The 26,628-nt window shown below is 46.4% G+C and overlaps 1 protein-coding gene across 1 annotated transcript in view; it reads left to right on the top strand.

Annotated features, from left to right (window-relative positions):
- Positions 1 to 26,628, top strand: part of ttll9 (tubulin tyrosine ligase-like family, member 9) — a gene marked incomplete at its 5' end in the record, with an annotated part of 125,237 nt that overhangs the window by 38,257 nt on the left and 60,352 nt on the right. The window contains 4 exons of the mRNA XM_067977906.1: positions 1,047 to 1,134; positions 8,753 to 8,811; positions 17,094 to 17,290; positions 18,968 to 19,081. Of these exons, the coding sequence (XP_067834007.1) occupies positions 1,047 to 1,134; positions 8,753 to 8,811; positions 17,094 to 17,290; positions 18,968 to 19,081 (458 nt within the window). The remainder of the gene's footprint in view (positions 1 to 1,046; positions 1,135 to 8,752; positions 8,812 to 17,093; positions 17,291 to 18,967; positions 19,082 to 26,628) is intronic.

The raw sequence follows: 26,628 nt of genomic DNA, 5'->3' as shown, positions 1-26,628 counted from the left end.
TGGGCCTATTGCCCTTTGTGGAATGGGCTTGAGATTGGTTTGCTCAGTCTTTCATTCACTGGACTACATTTAGCTGTTTGCACCACTTGCTGCTCGAATCTTTGTGCAGCTTTTCTGAGTACTGCTTGACGATTCAGGCAACTGTTTTTCCAAAGTCCCCCAGAGTCGTTTGAAGCTCTAAAGGTCAGAACCGACAGTTCGATGAATCGTTCTGATGTAGAGATTCCCCGCCAATTTCAGTGATACTCCATACACATTTACAATTGGTAAAAACTGTCACCGGCTCTCACACCTCACAAGCTAAATGGAACAAACCTTCTCCTGCACATCAAAGAACAACTCTGACAATCATATTAAGAAAGCAGCCCCATTTGATCTGTTAATCAAAAGTCACAGTCTGATCTTTAAATGAAATAGGAAAATCAACCAGTCACCCAGGCTTATTATTTGGCTTGGTGTCAAATTGTGTTTGATAACACTCCTGTGAAGCTCTTGTGACAATTTACTACGTTAAAGACGCTATATAAATGCAAGTTGTGTTTGTTGTGTGTGACAGATACCGCCTTTCAACGAACAATGAAAACCATACAAGGTCTCAAATCTATCCTTACCAACCGTGTGACTGATGGGAGTATCTGAGAATTCTTCTTTGAATGATTAATAGTTGGGTCCTTGACCGGAGATCAATGTGGTTTGTCACCCTAACCAGTGGTGGTGTGTGTTTTGCATCCTTGGCGTGGTTTTGTGTGCTAAAGACCACAGTTAGCAACTGGTGTTGGTGTGTAATATTAAATGATCACTGTGTGAAGGTAAAGGTCACTCACGTAAATGATTGATTAAGACACAGACTGAGAAACTCTGCTGTCAGCTCTCTCGGGCCTCATGGCTTTCTCACAATTCTGCCTACGTATTGTACATTTATACATTTAGAGTGCTAACCAACTCACCTGAAGTGCCCTCAGTAAATACAGTCAGCCTGTGGATATTGTTCAGTAATGCGAGCTACATGTTTACTTATTTCCTTTTGCCTGTCTCCCTGTATGCAGTACATCCCTCTGAAAGCCTGGTTATATAGAGATGGCTTTGCTCGATTTTCAAACACCCGTTTTTCCCTGACTAGCATCGATGATCATTGTATCCTTTGTTAAATCTCATTGAAGGGCTCACCTGGGCTTTGAGAAATATTATACAGATTCAAAGTATCATCGCAACCAGTATCTCACAAAGCAACCTCACTGTAACCCAGAGCAACCTCTGTTTAACTCACTGTAACCAAGAGGACCAAGAGATTGATTAAGAGCGGAAAAATAGAGTATGAGAGCAAACTTGCAAGGAACATAAAAGTGGACTGTTAAAGCTTCTACAAGTATGTAAAAAGAAAAAGATCAGTGAAGATAAATGCAGGTCCATTACAGTCTGAAACGGGAGAATTTATAATAGGGATCAAGGAAATGGCAGAGCAATTAAACAAATACTTTGGTTCTGTCTTCACGGAAGAGGACACAAATAACTTCCCAGAAATGCTAGGGAACCAAGGGACCAGTGAGAAGGAGGAATTAAAGGAAATTAGTATTAGTAAAAAAATAGTGCTGGAGAAATTAATGGGACTGAAAGCCGATAAATCCCCAGGGCCTGATAATCTGCATCCCAGAGTACTAAAAGAGGTAGCCATGGAAATAGTGGATGCATTAGTTGTCATCTTCCAAAATTCTGTAGATTATGGAACAGTTCCTGCAGATTGGAGGGTGGCAAATGTAACCTCACTGTAACCCAGAGCAACCTCTGTGTAACTCACTGTAACCAAGAGGACCAAGAGATTGATTAAGAGGGGAAAAAAAAGAAGGGAGAGAGAAAACAGGGAACTACAGACCGGTTAGCCTAACATCAGTAGTGGGGAAAATGCTAGAGTCTATTATAAAGGATGTGATAACAGGACATTTAGAAAATATTAACGGGATTAGACAAAGTCAACATGGATTTATGAAAGGGAAATCATGTTTGACAAACCTACTGGAGTTTTTTGAGGATGTAACTGGTAGAATAGATAAGGGAGAACCAGTGGATGTGGTTTATTTGGATTTTCAGAAGGCCTTTGATAAAGTCCCACATAAGAGGTTAGTGTACAAAATTAAAGCACATGGGATTGGTGGTAATATACTGGCATGGATTGAAAATTGGTTAACAGACAGGAAACAGAGAGTAGGAATAAATGTGTCTTTCTCGGGGTGGCAGGCGGTGACTAGTGGGGTACCACAGGGATCAGTGCTTGGGCCCCAGCTATTCACAATATATATCAATGATTTGGATGAGGGAACCAAATGTAATATTTCCACGTTTGCTGATGACACAAAACTAGGTGGGATCGTGAGTTGTGAGGAGGATGCAAAGAGGCTTCAAGGCGATTTAGACAAGTTGAGTGAGTGGGCAAATACATGGCAGATGCAGAATAATGTGGATAAATGTGAAGTTATCCACTTCGGAAGGAAAAACAGAAAGGAGAGTATTATTTAAATGGTGATAGATTGGGGAATGTTGATGTTCAAAGGGACCTGGGTGTTCTTGTACACCAGTCACTGAAAGCAAACATGCAGGTGCAGCAAGCAGTTAGGAAGGCGAATGGTATGTTGGCCTTCATTGCAAGAGGATTTGAGTACAGGAGCAAGGATGTCTTACTGCAGTTATACAGGACCTTGGTGAGACCACTCCTGGAGTATTGTGTGCAGTTTTGGTCTCCTTACCTAAGAAAGGATATATATGCCACAGAGGGAGTGCAGCGAAGGTTCACCAGACTGATCCCTGGGATGGCAGGACTGTCGTATGAAGAGAGATTGGGTCGACTCGGCCTGTATTCGCTCAAGTTTAGAAGAACGAGAGGGGATCTCATTGAAACATATAAAATTCTGAAAGGGCTAGACAGACTGGAGCAGGGAGGATGTTTCCCCTGGTTGGGGGGTCCAGAACGAGGGGTCACAGTCTCAGAATACAGGGTAGGACATTTAGGACTGAGATGAGGAGAAATTTCTTCACTCAGAGGGTGGTGAACCTGTGGAATTCTCTACCACAGAAGGCTGTAGAGGCCAAGTCACTGAATATATTTAAGAAGGAACTAGATAGATTTCTAGACACAAAAGTCATCAAGGGGATGGGGAGAGAGCAGGAATATGGTATTGAGATAGAGGATCAGCCATGATCATATTGAATGGCGGAGCAGGCTCGAAGGGCCGAATGGCCTACTCCTGCTCCTATTTTCTATGTTTCTATGTAACCCAGAGCAACCTCTGTAACTCACTGTAACCCAGAGCAACCTCTGTAACTCACTGTAACCCTCAGCAACTATGATTCTGAGGGAATGTTGAACTGTCAGAGGTGCCGTCCTTTGGCTGAGACATTAAACGGAACTCCAGTTTGTCTGTTTGGGTTGGTGTTGATAGGAAGGCGATGGGCTGGGTATTCTGGTATTCTGGAAGGATGAGCTGCTGAGCCTATCTTGATCCGTGACTACAGACTGTCTTTCAGCAGGCTACTTAACTGTGAAAGGCATCACAGACAAACTGTACCTAATGTTTACACATGCATGCTTTCCTAGAATTATAGAATTTTACTGCACATAAGGAGGCCATTCAACCCACTGCACCTGTGCTGGCCCTCTGAAAGAGCCTTTTCTTTACTTTTTCAACATTTATCCACTCTCCTTTAAAAGCTATTATCGATTCTCCCTCCCCCACTGTTTCTGGCCGGGCAGTCCGTGGCCTAACAACTGTCTGTAAAAATATTTCTCCTAAACTCTCCCTTGGTTCTTTTGGTGATGCTCTCAATGATACCTTCTAGTTGCTGTTGCACTGACCAGTGGAAATCGTTTCTCCTGATTTGCTTCATCAAAACCTTTTGTAATTTTGAACATTTCTGTTTTCCTGAGTCTCTCCTCATAACTAAAGCCTCTCATCCCTTGGATCATCAGAGTGGACCTCTTCTGTACCCTCTCCATGGCTTTAACATCTGACAGGGAGGAGATAGTGCTTCTGCTATCACATATATATAATAATTCACTAGGAAAGGGAATAGTGCCAGGGGACTGGCGGACAGCTCATTTTATTCCTGTATTTAAAAAGGGAGATAGAACAAGTTCAAGGAACTACAGACAAGTTAGCTTAACGTCGGTGGGAGAAAAGATAATGGAATCTTTAGTCAAAGATGTAATAGAAAAAGATCTAGAAAAAGAAAATATAATAAACAATAGTCAGCATAGATTTCAGAAGGGAAAGTCATGCTTTACCATATAGGGTTTTGGTGAGACCGCACCTGGAGTATTGTGTACAATTTTGGTCTCCTTACCTAAGAGAGGATATACTAGCCATAGAGGGAGTGCAACAAAAGTACACCAGACTGATTTCTGGGATGGCAGGATTGTCGTATGAGGAGAGATTGAGTAGACTAGGCCTGTATTCTCTACAGTTTAGAAGATTGAGAGGGGATCTCATTGAAACAAACAAATTTCTTACAGGGCTCGACAGGGTGGATGTAAGGAGGATGTTTCCCCTGGCTGGGGAGTCTAGAACCCGGGGTCACAGTCTCAGAATAAGGGGTAGGCCATTTAGGACAGAGATGAGGAGAAATTTCTTCACTCAGAGGATGGTGAATCTTTGGAATTCTCTACCCCAGAGGGCTGTGGAGGCTCAGTCATTGAGTACATTCAAAACAGAGAGTGATAGATTTCTAGATATTAAAGGCATCAAGGGATATGGGGATGGTGCAGGAAAATGGCATTGAGGTAGAAGATCAGTCATGATCTCATTGAATGGCGGAGCAGGCTCGAGGGGCCGGATGGCCTACTCCTGCTCCTATTTCTTATGTTCTTATATTCAACCTTATTGAATTCTTTGAAGAAGTAACAGAAAGTGTAGATAAGGTAATGCAGTAAATGTAATATATTTAAATTTTCATTGTAGACTCATGACTAATGTCAGAGCATGTGCAGTCAGGGGACAAGTAGCAGAGTGGAGAGCAAGCTGGCTACAAAACAGAAAATAGAGTGTAAGGGTTAAAGGCGGCTACTCAGGCTGGTAAAAGGATCCACAGGGATCGGTGCTGGGACCACTGTTGTTCACAATTTACATTGACAATTTGGACTCGGGAATTGGAAGTACGATTTCAAAATTTGCGGACGACACCAAATTGGGGAGTATGGTTAATACAAAGGAGGACTGCGACAAAATGAAGGAGGATATTAATAAACTTGCAGAATGAGCATGTAATTGGCAAATTAATTTGAATATAAGAATATAGATAAGTGTGAGGTGGTGCATTTTGGTAGGAAGAATAAGGAGGCTTGGAAAATAAGAGTCTAATTGGGATAGATGAGCAGAGGGATCTAGGGGTACAGGTACAGATACTCAAAACACTAAAAGTAGCAACGCAGCTTAATAAGGCCATAAAAACAGGCAAATCATGCACTAGGATTCATTTCTAGAGGGATAGAATTGAAATGCAAAGATGTTATGTTAAACTTGTATCGAGCATGCTTGGTGCATTGTGTACAGTTCTGGTCTCCATATTATAGAACGTCAACAGTGCTATCAAGCGGCACTAACTCACCAATAACTTGCTCACCGATGCTCAGTTTGGGTTCCACCAGGACCACTCGGCTCCAGACCTCATTATAGCCTTGGTCCAAACATGGACAAAAGAGCTGAATTCCAGAGGTGAGGTGAGAGTGACTGCCCTTGACATCAAGGCAGCATTTGAACGAGTGTGGCACCAAGGAGCCCCAGTAAAATTGAAGTCAATGGGAATCAGGGGGCAAACTCTCCAGTGGCTGGAGTCATACCTAGCACAAAGGAAGATGGTAGTGGTTGTTGGAGGCCAATCATCTCAGACCCAGGACATTGCTGCAGGAGTTCCTCAAGGCAGTGTCCTAGGCCCAACCATCTTCAGCTGCTTCATCAATGACCTTCCCTCCACCATAAGGTCAGAAATGGGGATATTCGCTGATGATTGCACAGTGTTCAGTTCCATTCGCAACCCCTCAAATAATGAAGCAGTCCGAGCCCGCATGCAGCAAGACCTGGACAACATCCAGGCTTGGGCTCATAAGTGGCAAGTAATATTTGCACCAGACAAGTGCCAGGCAATGACCATCTCCCCTTGACATTCAACGGCATTACCATCGCCGAATCCCCCATCAACAACATCCTGGGGGTCACCATTGACCAGAAACTTAACTGGACCAGCCATATAAATACTGTGGCTACAAGAGTAGGTCAGAGACTGGGTATTCTGCGGCAAGTGACTCACCTCCTGACTCCCTGAAGCCTTTCCACCATCTACAAGGCGCAAGTCAGGAGTGTGATGGAATACTCTCCACTTGCCTGGATGAGTGCAGCTCCAACAACACTCAAGAAGCTCGACACCATCCAGGACAAAGCAGCCCGTTTGATTGGCACCCCATCCACCACCCTAAACATTCACTCCCTTCACCACCAGCGCACAGTGGCTGCAGTGTGTACCATCCACAGGATGCACTGCAGCAACTCGCAGAGGCTTCTTCGACAGCACCTCCCAAACCCACGACTTCTACCACCTAGAAGGACAAGAGCAGCAGGCACATGGAAACAACACCACCTGCATGTTCCTCTCCAAGTCACACACCATCCCGACTTGGAAATATATCGCCGTTCCTTCATCGTCGCTGGGTCAAAATCCTGGAACTCCCTTCCTAACAGCACTGTGGGAGAACCGTCACCACACGGACTGCAGCGGTTCAAGAAGGCGGCTCACCACCACCTTCTCAAGGGCAATTAGGGATGGGCAACAAATGCTGGCCTCGCCAGCAACGCCCACATCCCATGAACGAATAAAAAAAATATTATAGAAAAGATGTAGAAGCGTTGGAGAGGGTGCAAAAGAGATTCACAAGGATGATACCACAACTGAGAGGATATCCTTATCAGGAAAGGCTGAACAGGCTCGGGCTCTTTTAAGAGAAGGCTGAGGGATGAACTGGTAGAGGTCTTTAAGATAATTAAAGAGTTTGATAGGAGAGACGCGGAAAAAATGTTCCCACTTGTGGGGGAGGCCAGAACTCGAGGCCATGAATATCAAAAATTCGCTAATAAATCCAATAGGGAATTCAGGAGAAACTTCTTTACCCAAAGAGTGGTTAGAATGTGGAACTCGTTACCACAAGGAGTAGTTGGAGTCAAATAGCATAGATACATTTAAGGGGAAGCTGGATAAACACATGAAGGAGAATGGAATAGAAGGATATGCTGATAGGGTTCGATCAAGTAGGGAGGGAGGAGGCTCATGTGGAACATAAAACGCCGGCATAGACCAGTTGGCTGAATAGCCTGTTTTTGTGCTGTAGTTTCAATGTAACTTGATGTAAGCCATAGCCTTAACATCTGTACTCTCTCCATGGCCTTAACATCTGCACATAAGACTTCATGATTGATCTGTTCTTGGACTCTTTCAAGAACAACTTATTTACAGGTATATTTCATAAACAAGACTTCCTGACAAACTGTTCTCAGAACCTATCGGGAACAGTTTATTGGCAGCTCACCTACTTAACATCCACTCTATACCATGGTTACTTGATCCCTTTACACTAGTCCCTAAAGTTATACCTTAATCACTCATGGTTGATGTCATCTCAAACACTATCTCTTTGAACACATCCCCTGTAGATCGTTATCAGACCTTTGAAGTAGGCCGTATAATCCATCCTTTCTTCTCTCAGTTCCCTTCTGGTTTACTGTTTACCTTAGAAAGCCTGTTGCTTCCATGACCAGTTGTAGTTATACAGGTTAGTTCGATTATTAACCTTTAACTCTCCAACATGTCCAACACACGGTACTGTCCTGATGAGGTGGCTGGCCAATGTGCTGAGGTCCTACCTCCGGCCTCATTAGTTATGTACAGCATGTGCTGCACCAGGATCACTCCCCGATTCAGGTACATTCCAATTTCCAGAGCTCAATATCTTTCCAGGTGAATATTGATCTTACCACACGTTATGGCCTGTAGGTTCTCACATACTGCTGACCTGCTCAACCCTTTCTCCTTTTCCAGCAAGGATCAGTGGTTAGCAATTGCAAGTAGCAGCTTGGGCTGAATTCACCCCTCTCCCCCAGACACTGAGACTAAATGTAGCACCTGACTGTCACCAGCCTGTGATCAGATCACCACACAAAGCGAGGATTGAGGCTGGCACTGCCTTCGAGTGGATCTGGAAACACCACCCAGTGCACTAATCCACCCAACCATCAGCAGTGAGCCGGTTGTGATATTTTCTCAGTTCTGTTGAGAAGACTCTTGGCACGGGCCGAGCACCTCCTGTTCCGGAGTGAGAGGCAGATGGACAGTGTTATCCTGTCCCCTCCATCACACAATACTTAAAAGGGCATTGAGCATGCAGTTCTCCCCACTGGGACTTGGGCTTCCATTCAGTGAAGACAGACCACACCGCGTAGTGAATCAAGCGTTTTATATATCAATGTATTTTTGGTGTAATAAATAATATTCTATATAAGATCTCAAGACAGTTTTGGATAAGGAAGATCATTTGGCCCATCTAGAGAGACCCTAACATCTCCCCGTTGGAGTAGCAGAGTCTTTCTTCAACCATTCTAGGCTCCACAACTCTTTCTGGGAGAGAATTCCACACATTGAGGTCCAGCTAACTGCAGTATTTGATGTACATGAAGCCATTGATATTTGTACAGCTTTCTTCCTTAACTTGTACCTTACATAGTTATACATCTCACAAACGTCGCAGTCCAGAAAACCGCCCCCGACTACGATCCAGAAAAGGTAAGGAGTATTGACCAATGAGATGGGACGTACCAGTGGGAAGGGCATGGGGGGGGTGGTATTTCCTAGGTTCCTTCTGACTGGCCGCTTGACGGGTTGTGTCCATTAGGGTGACTGACTACGCATAACTCATTGATACACAGCGAGTTGTTATGATCTGGAACGCGCTGCCTGAAAGGGCGGTGGAAGCAGATTCAATAATAACTTTCAAAAGGGAATCGGATAAATAATTGAAGGGAAAAATTTACAGGGCTATGGAGAAAGGGCGGGGAATGGGACTAAATGGACAGCTCTTTCAAAGAGCCGGCACAGGCGTGATGGGCTGAAAGGCCTCCTGTGCTGTAACATACTATGATTCCAAGTGATTACACTGTCCTACACTGTGACACACTGTGGTACCCTGTGATACCACTGATACACTGTGACACACTGTCATACACTGACACACTGTGATACCCTGTGATACCACTGATACACTGTGACACACTGTCATACACTGACACACTGTGATACCCTGTGATACCACTGATACACTGTGACACACTGTCATACACTGACACACTGTGATACCCTGTGATACCACTGATACACTGTGACACACTGTCATACACTGACACACTGTGATACCCTGTGATACCACTGATATACTGTGACACACTGTCATACACTGACACACTGTGATACCCTGTGATACCACTGATATACTGTGACACGCTGTCATACACTGATACACTGTGACACGCTGTCATACACTGACACACTGTGATACCCTGTGATACCACTGATATACTGTGACACGCTGTCATACACTGATACACTGTGACACGCTGTCATACACTGATACACTGTGACACGCTGTCATACACTGACACACTGTGGTACCCTGTGATACCACTGATACACTGTGACACGCTGTCATACACTGATACACTGTGACACGCTGTCATACACTGATACACTGTGACACGCTGTCATACACTGACACACTGTGACACGCTGTCATACACTGTGATACACTGTGACACACTGTGATAACCCGTGGTACCCGGTGACACGCTGTGATACCCGGTGACACGCTGTGATACCCGGTGACACGCTGTGATACCCGGTGACACGCTGTGATACCCGGTGACACGCTGTGATACCCGGTGACACGCTGTGATACCCGGTGACACGCTGTGATACCCGGTGACACGCTGTGATACCCCGCGGCACCCCTGTGACACGCCGTGACACGCCGTGACACCCTGTGATGACCCGTGACACCCCGTGACACACTGAAACACCCTGAGAAACACTGTGGAACACTGTAATACCCTGTGACACACTGCGATTTTAATCACTCCACCATTGGCGGCCGTGCCTTCAGCTGCCTTGGCCCTAAGCTCGGAATTCCTTCCCTAAACCTCTCCGCCTCTTTACCTCTCTCTCCTGCTTTAAGAGGCTCCTTAAAACCTACCTCTTTGATCAGGTTTTTGGTCACCTGTCCTAATGTCTCCTTACGTGGCTCGGTGTCAAATTTTATTTGATAATTGCTCCTGTGAAGCGCCTTGGGACGTTTTACTATGTTAAAGGTGCTATATAAATGCAAGTTGTTGTTGTTTTTGTGATACGATGTGGCACCCTGTGAGACACTGGAAGTCTGCTACTGTTGTACCGTTGTTCAAAAAGGGAGAAAGGGATAGACCAAGTAGTTATAGGCCTGTCAGCCTAACCTCAGTGGTGGGCAATTTATTGGAAAAAATTCTGAAGGACAGTATTAATCGTCATTTAGAAAGGCACAGATTACTCAAGGACAGTCAGCATGGATTTGTTAAGGGAAGGTCGTGTCTGACTAACTTGATTGAATTTTTTGAGGAGATTACAAGGAGGGTCGATGGGGGTATTGCGTTTGATGTAGTCTACATGGATTTTAGCAAGGCTTTTGACAAGCTCCCACATGGCAGACTGGTCAAAAAAGTAAAAGCCCATGGGATCCAAGGGAAAGCGGCAAGTTGGATCCAAAATTGGCTCAGTGGCAGGAAGCAAAGGGTAATGGTCGATGGTGTTTTTGTGACTGGAGTTATGTTTCCAGTGGGGTTCTGCAGGGCTCAGTAATCGGTCCCTTGCTTTTTGTGGTATGTATTAATGATTTGGACTTAAATGTAGGGGGCGTGGTTAAGAAGTTTGCAGATGATACAAAAATTGGCCGTGTGGTTGATAGTGAGGAGGAAAGCTGTAGACTGCAGGAAGATATCAATGGACTGGTCAGGTGGGCAGAAAATTGGCAAATGGAGTTCAATCCGGAGAAATGTGAGGTAATGCATTTGGGGAGAACAAACAAGGCAAAGGAATACACAATAAATGGGAGGATACTGAGAGGTGCAGAGGAAGTGAGGGACCTTGGAGTGCATGTCCACACTGTGAGAGACTGACACCCTGCACCCTGTGAGACACTGTGACACCCTGCACCCTGTGAGACACTGTGACACCCTGCACCCTGTGAGACACTGTGACACCCTGCACCCTGTGAGACACTGTGACACCCTGCACCCTGTGAGACACTGACACCCTGCACCCTGTGAGAGACTGTGAGACACTGACACCCTGCACCCTGTGAGACACTGACACCCTGCACCCTGTGAGACACTGACACCCTGCACCCTGTGAGACACTGACACCCTGCACCCTGTGAGACACTGACACCCTGCACCCTGTGAGAGACTGTGAGACACTGACACCCTGCACCCTGTGAGAGACTGTGAGACACTGACACCCTGCACCCTGTGAGACACTGACACCCTGCACCCTGTGAGACACTGACACCCTGCACCCTGTGAGACACTGACACCCTGCACCCTGTGAGACACTGACACCCTGCACCCTGTGAGAGACTGTGAGACACTGACACCCTGCACCCTGTGAGACACTGTGAGACACTGTGACACCCTGCACCCTGTGAGACACTGACACCCTGCACCCTGTGAGAGACTGTGAGACACTGACACCCTGCACCCTGTGAGAGACTGTGAGACACTGACACCCTGTGAGACACTGACACCCTGCACCCTGTGAGACACTGACACCCTGCACCCTGTGAGACACTGACACCCTGCACCCTGTGAGAGACTGTGAGACACTGACACCCTGCACCCTGTGAGACACTGACACCCTGCACCCTGTGAGACACTGTGACACCCTGCACCCTGTGAGACACTGTGACACCCTGCACCCTGTGAGACACTGTGACACCCTGCACCCTGTGAGACACTGTGACACCCTGCACCCTGTGAGACACTGTGACACCCTGCACCCTGTGAGACACTGACACCCTGCACCCTGTGAGAGACTGTGAGACACTGTGACACCCTGCACCCTGTGAGACACTGACACCCTGCACCCTGTGAGAGACTGTGAGACACTGACACCCTGCACCCTGTGAGACACTGACACCCTGCACCCTGTGAGACACTGTGACACCCTGCACCCTGTGAGACACTGTGACACCCTGCACCCTGTGAGACACTGTGACACCCTGCACCCTGTGAGACACTGTGACACCCTGCACCCTGTGAGACACTGTGACACCCTGCACCCTGTGAGACACTGACACCCTGCACCCTGTGAGACACTGTGACACCCTGCACCCTGTGAGACACTGTGACACCCTGCACCCTGTGAGACACTGTGACACCCTGCACCCTGTGAGACACTGTGACACCCTGCACCCTGTGAGACACTGTGACACCCTGCACCCTGTGAGAGACTGTGAGACACTGTGACACCCTGCACCCTGTGAGACACTGACACCCTGCACCCTGTGAGACACTGTGACACCCTGCACCCTGTGAGACACTGACACCCTGCACCCTGTGAGAGACTGTGAGACACTGTGACACCCTGCACCCTGTGAGACACTGTGACACCCTGCACCCTGTGAGATATTGTGACACCGTGAGACACTGTAACACCCTGTGAGACACTGACACCCTGTGAGACACTCTGACACCCTGTGATACAATGTTTCACCCTGCACCGTGACACCCTGTGCTACCCTGTGACACCCTGTGAGACACTGACACCCTGCACCCTGTGAGACAGTGTGACACCCTGTGAGACAGTGTGACACCCTGTGAGACAGTGTGACACCCTGTGAGACAGTGTGACACCCTGTGAGACAGTGTGACACCCTGTGAGACAGTGTGACACCCTGTGAGACAGTGTGACACCCTGTGAGACACTGTGACACCCTGTGAGACACTGTGACACCCTGTGAGAATTTAGAAATCTAATGATAAAACTCAAGGCAACAGAGCAGTGTAGTGATTTGGGTAAAGATAAGCAGAGTGTGGCAGGAAGGTACAGAGAGTTTACCGATAGTAGAGCATCAACAAGCAGGAAAAATGGTAAAAAGTCAAAATTAAAGGTTCTTGTTATGAATGCTCTATGCATTCAGATAAAGATAGATGAATTAGTTGCACAAATAGAGATACATGGGTTGAATCTAATAGTCATTACAGAGACATGGTTGAAAAGTGACCAAGATTGGGAACTAAATATTCCAGGGTACGTGACATTTAGAAAAGACAGGTAGGATGGAAAAGGAGGGGATGTAGCCCTAATAATAGAGGATGACATAAGGACAGTGGTGAGAAAGGATCTTGGCTCGGAAGATCAGGAAATAGAATCAGTATGGGTGGAAATAAGAAATAACAAGGGGCAGAAAACACTGGTGGGAGTAATTTCTAGGGCCCCTAATAGTAGATAGCAGTAGTTGGACAGAGTATTAATCATGAAATAATAGGAGCTTATAACAAAGGTTATAATCATGGGGGACTTTAATCTTCACATAGACTGGGCAAATCAAATTGGCAAAGGTAGTTTGGAGGACAAGTTCATGGACTGTATTCGAGATAGTTTCCTAGAGCAATACGTCATGGAACCAATCAGGGAATGGGCAATTTTAGTTCTTGTATTGTGTAATGAGATATGGTTAACTAGTAATCTCACAGTAAAGGATCCTCTGGGGAAGAGTGATCATAATATGATAGAATTTCACATTGAGTTTGAGAATGATATACTTAAGTCCGAAACCAGAGTCTTAAACTTAAATAAAGCCAATTACAAAGGTATGAGGGGCGAGATGGCTCAGGTAGATTGGGAAATTAAATTAAAGGGTCTGACGGTTGAAAAGCAATGGCAAACATTTAAAGAAATATTTCAATATTCTCAACAAATATACATTCCATTGAGACATAAAAACTCCACTGGAAGAGTGATCCACCTGTGGCTAACTAAAGAAGTTAAGGGGAGTATTAGATTGAAAGAAGAGGCTTATAATGTTGCCAAGAAGAGTAGTAAGCCTGAGGATTGGGAGAGTTTTGGAAACCAGCAAAGGACAATCAAAAAATTGATAAAAAGGGAGAAAATAGAATATGAAGGTAAACTAGCAAGAAATATAAAAACGGATTGAAAGAGCTTCTACAAGTATGTAACAAGGAAGAGATTAGCGAAAGTAAATGTGGGTCCCTTAGAGGCTGAGACAGGAGAAATTATAATGGGGAATAAGGAAATGGCAGAGACATTAATCAAATATTTTATATCTGTCTTCACAATAGAAGACACAAAAAACATATCAGAAATAGTGGGGAACCAAGGGGCTAATGAGAGTGAGGAACTTAAAGTAATTAATATTAGTAAAGAAAAGTACTAGAGAAACTAATGGGACTAAAAGCTGATAAATCCCCTGGACCTGATGGCCGACATCCGAGGGTTCTAAAAGAGGTGGCTGCAGAGATAGTGGATGCATTGGTTATGATCTTCCAGAATTCCCTAGATTCTAGAACGGTCCCAATGGATTGGAAGGTAACAAATGTAACCCCACTATTCAAGAAAGGAGGGAGAGAGAAAACAGGGAACTACAGGCCAGTTAGCCTGACATCAGTCATCGGGAAAATGCTGGAATCCATTATTAAGGAAGTGGTAACAGGGCACTGAGACCATCATAATATGATTGGACAGAGTCAACATGGTTTTATGAAAGGGAAATTGTGTTTGACAAATTTATTCGTGTTTTTTGAGGATGTAACTAGCAGGGTAGATAAAGGGGAACCGGTGGATGTCGTATATTTGGATTTTCAAAAGGCATTCGATAAGGTGCCACATAAAAGGTTGTTACACAAGATAAGGGCTCATGGGGTTGGGGGTAATATATTAGCATGGATAGAGGATTGGTTAACGGACAGAAAACAGACAGTACGGATAAACAGGTCATTTTCAGGTTGGCAGGCTGTAACTAGTGGGGTGCCGCAAGGATCAGTGCTTGGGCCTCAGCTATTTACAATCTATATTAATGACTTAGATGAAGGGACTGAGTGTAATGTATCCAAGGTTGCTGACGATACGAAGCTAGGTGGGAAATTAAGCTGTGAGGAGGATGCAAAGAGTCTGCAAAGGGATATGGATGGGTTAAGTGAGTGGGCAAGAAGGTGGCAGATGGAGTATAATGTGGGGAAATGTGAGGTTATTCACTTTGGTAGGAAGAATTGAAAAAGAGAATATTTTTTAAATGGTGAGAAACTATTACATTTTGGTGTTGAGAGAGACTTGGATGTCCTGGTACAAGAAACACGAAAAGTTAGCATGCAGGTACAGTTAGCAATTATGAAGCCAAATGGAATGTTGGCCTTTATTGCAAGGGGGTTGGAGTACAAGAGTAAGGAAGTCTTACTACAGTTGTACAGGGCTTTGGTGGGACCACACCTGGAGTACAATTTTGGTCTCCTTACCTAAGGAAGGATATACTTGCCTTAGAGGCGGTGCAACGAAGGTTCACTAAATTAATTCCTGGGATGAGAGGGTTGTCCTATGAGGAGAGATTGAGTAGAATGGGCCTATAGTCTCTGGAGTTTAGAAGAATGAGAGGTGATCTCATTGAAGCATAAGATGCTGAGAGTCTAGAACTAGGGGTCATAGTCTCAGGATAAGGGGTCAGCCATTTAAGACTGAGATGAGGAATTTCTAACAGCACTGTGGGAGAACCTTCACCACACGGACTGCAGCGGTTCAAGAAGGCGGCTCACCACCACCTTCTCAAGGGCAATTAGGGATGGGCAATAAATGCTGGCCTCGCCAGCGACGCCCACATCCCATGAACAAATTTTTAAAAACTCAGAGTGTTGTGAATCTTTGGAATTCTCTACCCCAGAGGGCTGTGGATGCTGAGTCGTTGAGTATATTCAAGGCTGAGATATAGATTTTTGGACTCTAGGGAAATCAGCTATATGGGGATTGGGCAGGAAAGTAGATTTGAGGTTGAAGATCAGCCATGAGCTGATCGAATGGTGGAGCAGGCTTGAGGGGCCGAGTGGCCTACTCCTGCTCCTATTTCTTGTGACACCCCGTGAGACCCTGTGACACCCAGTGATACGCTGACACCCTGTGAGACTCTGTGACATCCAGTGAGACTCTGTGCCGCCCTGTGAGAGTCTGTGACACCCAGTGAGACTCTGTGCCGCCCTGTGAGACACTGTGACGCCCTGTGAGACACTGTGACGCCCTGTGAGAGTCTGTGACGCCCTGTGAGAGTCTGTGACGCCCTGTGAGAGTCTGTGATGCCCTGCGAGAGTCTGTGATGCCCTGCGAGACACTGTGCCGCCCTGCGAGACACTGTGCCGCCCTGCGAGACACTGTGCCGCCCTGCGAGACACTGTGCCGCCCTGCGAGACACTGTGCCGCCCTGCGAGACACTGTGCCGCCCTGCGAGACACTGTGCCGCCCTGCGAGACACTGTGCCGCCCTGCGAGACACTGTGCCGCCCTGCGAGACACTGTGCCGCCCTGCGAGACACTGTGCCGCCCTGCGAGACACTGTGCCGCCCTGCGAGACACTGTGCCGCCCTGCGAGACACTGTGCCGCCCTGCGAGACACTGTGCCGCCCTGCGAGACTCTGTGACCCCCTGCGAGACTCTGTGACCCCCTGCGAGACTCTGTGACCCCCTGCGAGACTCTGTGACCCCCTGCGAGACTCTGTGACCCCCTGCGAGACTCTGTGACCCCCTGCGAGACTCTGTGACCCCCTGCGAGACTCTGTGACCCCCTGCGAGACTCTGTGACCCCCTGCGAGACTCTGTGCCGCCTGCGAGACTCTGTGCCGCCCTGCGAGACTCTGTGCCGCCCTGCGAGACACTGTGCCGCCCTGCGAGACACTGTGCCGCCCTGCGAGACTCTGTGCCGCCCTGCGAGACACTGTGCCGCCCTGTGAGACACTGTATTACTCTATGACACACTGTAATCTCCTCCAGGGCTGCAAGTGGTTGATGCAACAGCTGCGACAGTACCTGACGGCGAAACACGGCACTGAGGCTGTAGAAGTGCTCTTCAGAGACATGGACAACATCTTCATTAAAAGTTTGCAGAGTGTCCAAAGTGTGATTATTAACGACAAGCACTGCTTTGAGCTGTATGGATACGACATTCTGATCGACAAGAACCTGAAACCGTAAGGACACTGAGTGACGGGGTGAAGTGGAGCAGAGTGCCTTTGTGATTCAATATGAATCTGTTCGGGTGTGGCTCTGTGTGTGTACCTGTATGTGCTGTGTGACTCTGTGTGTTGTGTGACTCTGTGTGTACATGTATGTGTTGTGTGACTGTGTTGTGTGACTCTGTGTGTATACCTGTATGTGCTGTGTGACTGTGTGTACTTGTATGTGTTGTGTGACTCTGTGTGTGTACATGTATGTGTTGTGTGACTGTGTGTGTACATGTATGTGTTGTGTGACTGTGTGTGTACATGTATGCGTTGTGTGACTGTGTGTACATGTATGTGTTGTGTGACTGTGTGTACCTATATGTGTCATGTGAGTCTGTGTGTGTGTACTTGTATGTGTTGTGACTCTGTGTACCTGTATGTGTTGTGTAACTGTGTGTACATGTATGTGTTGTGTGACTGTGTACATGTATGTGTTGTGTGACTATGTATGTGTACATGTATGTGTTGTGACTCTGTGTACATGTATGTGTTGTGTGGCTCCATGTGTGTACATGCATGCGTTGTGTGACTCCGTGTGTGTACATGTATGTGTTGTGTGATGCTGTGTGTACATGTATGTGTTGTGTGACGCTGTGTGTACATGTATGTGTTGTGTGACTCCGTGTGTGTACATGTATGTGTTGTGTGACTCTGTGTATCTGTATGTGTTTGGTGGATTTTTGTGTCAACTATTAGATTATGGTTTGTTTCGAAGAGAGTGAGGCTGTTTGCACATGTAATTGGGAAGTGGTGTGAGATTACATGAGCTAGAATGTTTCTAAATTAGTGTTTGTGTGGGTGGTGGTGAAAGTACATGAGTGTGTCGGAATGATTAATACTTAGATGAGTGATGGGCTGAATGTCGATGACAATGAGGTGTGTAAGTGTGTTTAGTATATGTAAAATTTATGGTGAATTTGTGTTTGTCAATGAGTGTCAGAATGACTATCCATACCTCAGTGTATGACTGAGCATTAGGGTGAATGACCAATACAAGTCTGAGGGTCTGTGTTGTGGTCAGTGACTGATGCCAGTCTGAGGGTCTGTGTTGTGGTCAGTGACTGATGCCAGTCTGAGGGTCTGTGTTGTGGTCAGTGACTGATGCCAGTCTGAGGGTCTGTGTTGTGGTCAGTGACTGATGCCAGTCTGAGGGTCTGTGTTGTGGTCAGTGACTGATGCCAGTCTGAGGGTCTGTGTTGTGGTCAGTGACTGATGCCAGTCTGAGGGTCTGTGTTGTGGTCAGTGACTGATGCCAGTCTGAGGGTCTGTGTTGTGGTCAGTGACTGATGCCAGTCTGAGGGTCTGTGTTGTCGTCAGTGACTGATGCCAGTCTGAGGGTCTGTCTGTTGTGGTCAGTGACTGATGCCAGTCTGAGGGTCTGTCTGTTGTGGTCAGTGAAATCCCCACCTTATGGCACTGGACAACAATCAGTTGAGTATTATGGGACATTGTGATTTCACATGCTGCCCTGTACTGGGTAGCTCTTACTCTAGTGTTTGACATCGCCCGTTCCCGTCCTCTTCCCTGTTTTGCTTTGCTCTGTCAATATCCTGCCCTCTGTTGTACTGCACAGCTCTTGAAGACGGTGATATGTCAGCCCCATCTCATCCTACAAACATCTTTAGTGTCCTTCTGTTTCCTTAGGTGGCTTTTGGAAGTGAATGCCTCTCCTTCCCTGATAGCCAGCAGCCAGGAAGACTATGATCTGAAGTGTCGCCTGCTGGAGGACACGGTGCATGTTGTGGACATGGAAGGAAGGTGGGGAAAGAAAGACGTTGCATTTACAGAGTGACTGCCAAGGCTTCAGGGTGCCCGGAAATGCTTCGTAGCCAATTAATCACTTTTTTGAAGTGCAATAACTGTTGTTTTGTAGGCAAATGCAGCAGCCATTTGCGCACAGGAAGGTCCCACAAACAGCGACAAGGTGAATGATCATTTAACTGGTTTTTGCTAGTGTTAGTTGAGAGAGAAATGTTGTCCAGCACACCGGGAGATCTCCGTGCTATTCTTCAAAAAAGTGATGCAGATCTTTAACATCCAGTCTGAAAAACGGCACTCCCAACAATTCAGCACTCCCTCAGTACTGCACGGTTTCTTTTAACAGCCTGGGATACATTTCATCCGGCCCTGGTGATTTATCCACTTTCAAAGATGCTAATTCCCTTAATACTTCCTCTCTCACTATGTTTGTCCCATCCAATATTTCACACTCCTCCTCCTTAACTTCAATCTCTGTATCATCCCTCTCCTTTGTGAAGACAGATGCAAAGTATTCATTAAGAACCATACACACATCTTCCCCCTCCACACATAGTTTATCTTTTTGGTCTCTAATAGGCCCTACTCTTTCCTTAATTATCCTCTTGCTCTTAATGTATTTATAAAACATCTTTGGGTTTTCTTTGATTTTACCTGCCCTCTCTTTGTTTTCCTAATTTCCTTTTTAACTTCACCCCTGCACTTTATATACTCCTCTAAGCTTTCCATAGTATTGAGTTCCCGGTGTCTATCATAGGCTTTCTTTTTCTGCCTTATCTAACCCTGAATGTTTCTCGACATCCGGGGGGGGGGGGGCTCTGGATTTGGCAGCCCCTCCCTTTTTCTTTGTGGGAACATGTTTACTCTGAACCCCTTGAATCACCCCTTTGAATGTTTCCCACTGCTCTGACACTGATTTACCTTCAAGTAGTTGTTTCCAGTTTACTTTTGCTAAATCACTTCTCAGTTTAGTAAAATTGGCCTTTCCCCAATTGAAAACTTTAACTCCTGCTCTGCCTTTGTCTTTTCCATAACTATGCTAAAACTAACTGTATTATGATGTGGAGATGCCGGTGATGGACTGGGGTTGACAATTGTAAACAATTTTACAACACCAAGTTATAGTCCAGCAATTTTATTTTAAATTCACAAGCTTTTTCTCTGTTTTTTTTCCCTGTTTGTTTTTTTGTTGAATGTGTATTCGGGGGTTCTGCAGGTGACACCTCTCTGTCTGAACACGGTGATTGCCTTGGCAACGGGCAGTTGCAGGGGCAGTCTGTAAACACCATGTATTGTTCTATATGTATAAATGCGTAGGCTTCAAGGAGCTCCTGAAACATTTACCTGAGGAAGGAGGAAGTCTCCGAAAGCTTGTGAATTTAAAATAAAATTGCTGGACTATAACTTGGTGTTGTAAAATTGTTTATAACTGTATTATGATCACTACCACCAAAATGCTCTCCCACTGCAACTTCTTCCACCTGCCCAGCTTCATTTCCTAGAACTAAATCCAGAACTGCCCCCTCCTCCTCTCGTTGGGCTTGCGAGATACTGGCTAAAAAAAATTTCCTAATGCAATTTAAGAGTTCTGCACCCTCTATACCTTTCACACTGTTTGTATCCCAGTTAATATTCGGGTAGTTGAAATTCCCTACTATTACTGCCCTATTCTCAGAAATTTGCCTACATATTTGCTCCTCTATCTCCCTTTGACTGTTTGGGGGTCTATAGTACACTCCCAGTAGTGTGACTGCCCCTTTTTTTGTTCTTTAGTTCAACCCATGTGGCCTCATTTGATGATCCTTCTAACATATCATCCCTCCTCACAGCTGTAATTGTTTCCTTATCCAAAATTGTCACCCCCCCTTTCTTATCCCCCTCTCTATCGTGTCTGAAAACCCTGTAACCAGGGATGTTGAGCTGCCAGTCCTGCCCCTCTTTAAGCCATGTTTCTGTAATAGTTAAGATATCGTACTGCCACTTGTCTATCTGTGCCCTCAGCTCATCCGCCTTATTTCTCAATTCCTTGCATTGAGGTTAATACATTTAAGGATTGCCAAACGCCTCTGTTGTTTATTTTCTAACCTTTGTTCCCTTTGCCTTCCAGACTCACTCACTAATTTTCTGTCTTCCATTTCCAGTTCCGACTTTATCCCTTCTGAATCTACGCTCAGGTTCCCATCCCCCTGCAAAGCTAGTTTAAACCCTCCCTGACAGCGCGAGCAAACCTTCCCGAGAGGATATTGGTCCCAGCCCTGTTGAGGTGCAACCCGTCCGGCCTGTACAGGTCCCACCTCCCCCAGAACCAGTCCCAATGCCCCAGGAATCTAAAGCCCTCCCTCCTGCACCATCTCTCCAGCCTCGCATTCATCTGCTCTATCCTCCTATTTCTATACTCACTAGCGCGTGGCACTGGGAATAATCCGGAGATTACTACATTTGAGATCCTGCTTGTTAATTTTTTCCTAGCTCCTTGAACTCTGCCTGCCCTCTTTCTACCTATGTCATTGGTCCCGATATGGATCACGACCTCTGGCTGTTCACCTCCGCCCCCCCTCCCCAGAATGTTCTGCAGCCGCTCAGTGACATCCTTGACCCTGGCACCAGGAAGGCAACGGACCATCCTGGAATCACGTCTGTGGACACAGAAACACCTGTCTGCTCCCCTAACTATAGAATCCCCGATCACTATCGCTCTCCTGACCTTTCACCTCCCCCACCCTGTACAGCTGAGCCACCCACGGTGCTCTGGTCTTGGCTCTGGCTGCACTCCCCAGGGGAACCCTCTGGCCCCCCAGTATTCAGAACTGATTACTGGTTAGAGAGTGAGATGCCCTCAGGGGACTCCTGCACCACCTGCCAGGTCCTCCTTGTCTGTCTGGCGGTCACCCAGTCCCTCTCTGCCTGCACTCTCTCAAGCTGCGGGGTGACCACCTCCTGAAAAGTGCTGTCCACGAGACTCTCAGCCTCACGGATACACTGCAGTGACACCGAAACCCGGAGCTCGAGCTCCTCCAGCTGACGACACTTCCTGCACCTGTGGTTGTTCCCGCCCCCCGCCGGGTCCGCTCCCGCCTCCTGCTGCGCTCCGAGTGAGTGTAGGCCCTCGAGCTTCGACCTTTATTTTTGCTCTGATGCCAATTCCTGTGCTCCCGTAGGTCCACTCCCTGCTGCGCTCCGAGTCATCCCCACTCTCGGTCTGCAGCTGCTCAGATCCGCTGCCGCTCTGCAGAAAAAGTTAGGAAAAGCAGAGTAAAGCAAAGGAGCTTCTTCCACTTCACCAAACTCCCCACAGTTAACAAACTCTAAAGTTGCTCACTGTGTGCCCACTGCACTCAGTCGTATAGGGAGAGATTGAGTAGAATTAACCTATACTCTCTGGAGTTTAGAAGAGTGAGAGGTGATCTCATTGATTCATACGAGATTCTGAGAGGGCTTGACATGGTAGATGCTGAGAGGCTGTTTCCCCTAGCTGGAGAACTAGGGGGCATAATGTAGGATAAGGGGTCGACCATTTGGAAGTGAGATGAGGAGAAATTTCTTCACTCAGGGTTGTGAATCTTTGGACTTTTCTGCCCCAGAGAGCTGTGGATGCTCAGTCGTTGAGTATATTCAAGATCGATAAATTTTTGGAAACTAAAGGAACCAAGGGATATGGGAATTGGGCGGGAAAGTGGAGTTGAGGTTGAAGATCAACCATGATCTGATTGAATGGTGGAGCAGGCTCGAGGGGCCGTATGGCCTACTCCTGCTCTTAGAACATAAGAAATAACGTCAGAGGTGGTGGAACTTTTAAACACGATAATCCGGATCAAAATTAATTGCAATTGGAAAAGTCTGGGCAAAAAAATGGAAGTCAGCACAAATTTGTTAAAGGAAAATCGTGATGGACTAACTTGATTGAGTTCTTTGATGAAGCAACGGAGATGGTTGATGAGGATAGTGCGGTTGATGTCGTGTATATGGACTTCCAAAAGACATTTGATAAAGTACCACATAACAGAATTGTTAGAAAAATTAAATCCCATGGGATTAAAAGGATTCTATGAGGAGGAATTTCTTGGAGGGTTGCAAACCTTTGGAATTCTCTACCCTAGAGGGCTGTGGATGCTGAGTCTTTGAGTATATTCAAGGCTGAGATGGATAGATTTTTGAACTCTAGGGGAATCAAGGGATATGGGGATCGGGCAGGAAAGTGGAGTTGAGGTTGAAGATCAGCCATGATCTGATTGAATGGCGGAGCAGGCTCGAGGGGCCGTATGACCTACTCCTGCTCCTATTTCTTATCAGTACAGTATTGGTGGGATCAGACTAAGAGAGAATACAAGAAAGTCTAAGACGTGTTTACAGTGCATGTGTGTAAACGCACGAAGTGTTGGTGAGCTCAGGCGCAAATAGTCACATGGGAATATGATGTTGTGGCGATAATGGAGACTCAAAAAAGGGCAGGATTGGGTACTAAATATTCCTGGATACAAGGTGTTCAGGAAAGATAGGGAAGGAAAGAAAGGAGCTGGTGGAGGGGGGGGGGGTGCAGTATTGATGAAGGAGAATATTGCAATACTGGAGAGAGGATGTCCTGGAGGGGTCAAAGACAGAATCTATTTGATTAGAGTTAAGAAACAATAGAGGTGCCATTACACTACGGGGTGTATTCTATAGGCCACCAACTAGTGGGAAGGATATAGAGGGGCAAATTTGCAGGGAAATTACAGAGAGGTGCAAAAGCCATAGAGTAGTGATAACTGGGGATTTCAACTATCCTAATATAGACTGGGATAGTAATAATATAAGGGGTACAGAGGGGGAGGAATTTCTGAAGTGTGTTCAGGAGAACTTTCTTGACCAGTACGTTTCTGGCCCAATGAGGAAGGAGGCATTGCTGGATCTGGTTCTAGGGAATGAGGCGGGACAAGTCAAGCAAGTGTCAGTGGGGGAACATTTAGAGAACAGCGATCATCATATCATAAGGTTTAGATTAGCTATGGAGAAGGACGTGGACCACTCTAAAGTAAAAATACTCAATTGGAGGAGGGCCAATTTCAGTGGGATGAGAACAGATCTGGCCCGGGTAAATTGGAATCAAAGATTGGCAGGGAAAACTGTAATTGAACAGTGGGCGGACTTTAAAGAGGAGATGGTTCGGGTACAGTCTAGGTACATTCCCACGAGGGGGAAAGGAAGGGCAACTAAAGCCAGAGCTCCCTGGATGACAAAAGAGAAAACAAGATGAAATGGAAAAAAGGGGCATATGACAGATGTCAGATTAATAACACAAGTGAGAACCAGACAGAATATAGAAAGTTCAGAGGGGAAGTGAAAAAGGAAATAAGAGGGGCAAAGAGAGAGTATGAGAATAGACTGGCGGCCAACATAAAAGGGAATCCAAAAGTCTTCTACAGGCATGTAAACAGTAAACGGGTAGTAAGAGGAGGGGTGGGGTCAATTAGGGACCATAAAGGAGATCTACTCATGGAGGCAGAGGGCATGGCCGAGGTACTGAATGAATACTTTGCATCTGTATTTACTAAGGAAGAAGATGCTGCCAGAGACTCAGTAAAGGAAGATATGGTTGAGATACTGGACGGGCTAAAAATTGATAAAGAAAAGGTACTTAAAGTAGATAAGTCACCCAGTCCGGATGGGATGCATCCTAGGTTGTTGAGGGAAGTAAGGGTGGAAATTGCGGAGGTACTGGCCATAATCTTCCAAATGTCCGTAGATATAGGGGTGGAGCCAGAGGACTGGAGAATTGCAAACGTCATACCCTTGTTCAAAAAAGGGTGCAAGGATAAACCCAGCAACTATAGGCCAGTCAGTTTAACGTCAGTGGTGGGGAAACTTTTAGAAATGATAATCCGGGACAGAATTAACAGTCACCTGGACAAGGGTGGATTGATTAGGGAAAGCCAGCACAGATTTGTTAAAGGCAAATCATGTTTAACTAACCTGATAGAGTTTTTTGATGAGGTAACAGAGGGGGTAGATGTGGGCAATGCAGTAGATGTGGTGTATATGGACTTTCAAAAGGCGTTTGATAAAGTGCTGCACGGTAGGCTTATCATCAAGATTGCGGCCCATGGAATAAAGGGGGCAGTAGCAACGTGGATACAGTATTGGCTAAGTGACAGGAAACAGAGAGTAGTGGTGAACGGTTGTTTCTCGGACTGGAGGGAGGTGTACTGTGGTGTTTCCCAGGGGACAGTGCTGGGACCACTGATATATATTAATGACTTGGACCTGGGTGTACTTGTATCACCTTGGTGTATGCTTTTTAAACCGCTTTCTCAACCTGCCCTGCCACCTTCAATGATTTGTGCACATATACCCCCAGATCTCCTCTGTTCCTGTACCCCTTTTAGAATTGTGCCCTCTAGTTTATATTGCCTCTCCTTGTTCTTCCAACCAAAATGTATCACTTCGCATTTTTCTGTGTTAAATTTCATCTGCCACGTGTCCGCCCATGCCACCAGCCTGTCTATACCCTCTTGACGTCTATCACTATCCTCCTCACTGTTCACTACCCTTCCAAGTTTTGGAAATTTGGAAATTGTGTCCTGTACAGCCAAGTCCAAGTCATTAATATATATTAAGAAAAGCAGTAGGGGTTTCCCGGCCTGATTGACAGACTGGTCTCAGTCGGACGGGAGCAGAGCAAAGAGGATGTGAAAAGGTAAGTCTTATATTGTATGGATGGTGGCAGGGTGCATTGGGGTCACAGATGGGCACAGGAGGGCACGGGGGAGGGAGTCAGTCATCCGGGGGAGTCGCGATCATTGAGGGGGGTCTCTGCAGATAGGCTTGTTGAGCCTGGGGGGCGCACTCCCGCTCCTCCTGGCCCACAAGCTGTGATACAAAGGCAGTTTTGGGCCTTCTCATCTCCTCTCACGCGGCGTGAAGGAGAAGGCCTGGGAATCCCAGCCCCCAGAGGTTGAAATCGCAAAACCTTTGAAAATGGAGGCCCACAGTCTCCTTGAAAGTGACCAACCTGCCTCCTGGGGGCGGATTGGTCGCCCGCCCCTCATCCCACCCCGGTGAAAACCGGAAATGGACAGATTGGGGGTGGGTCTGAAATGGTTGCAATTTTCAATGCTCACCCCCAACCCGCCCGTTTTTCACAGTTAATATCCTGCCCTCTCTGCTTCCTGTCACTTAGCCAATTTCGTATCCATGCTGCCACTAACCCTTTTATTCCATGGACTTCAGCTTTGATGATGAGCCTATCATGCAGCACTTTATTAAACGCCTTTTGAAAGTCCATATACACAATATCAACCGCATTGCCCTCATCAACCCTCTTTGTTGCCTCATCAAAAAAGTCAATCAAGTTAGTCTCGAGGGCAATTAGGGATGGGCAATAAATGCCGGCCTCGCCAGCGACGCCCACATCCCGTGAACGAATAAAAAAAAACACGATTTGCCTTTAACAAACGTGCTGGCTTTCCCGAATCAATCCACACTCATCCAAGTGACTGTTAATTCTGTCCAGGATTATTGTTTCCAAAAGCTTCCCCACCACCGAGGTTAAACTGACTGAACTGTAGTTG

The sequence above is a fragment of the Heptranchias perlo genome, unplaced genomic scaffold, assembly GCF_035084215.1.
Source record: "Heptranchias perlo isolate sHepPer1 unplaced genomic scaffold, sHepPer1.hap1 HAP1_SCAFFOLD_189, whole genome shotgun sequence".
NCBI lineage: Eukaryota > Metazoa > Chordata > Chondrichthyes > Hexanchiformes > Hexanchidae > Heptranchias > Heptranchias perlo.
The sequence above is the reverse complement of the archived record's forward strand: the minus strand, read 5'-3'. Positions and strand labels throughout refer to the sequence as shown.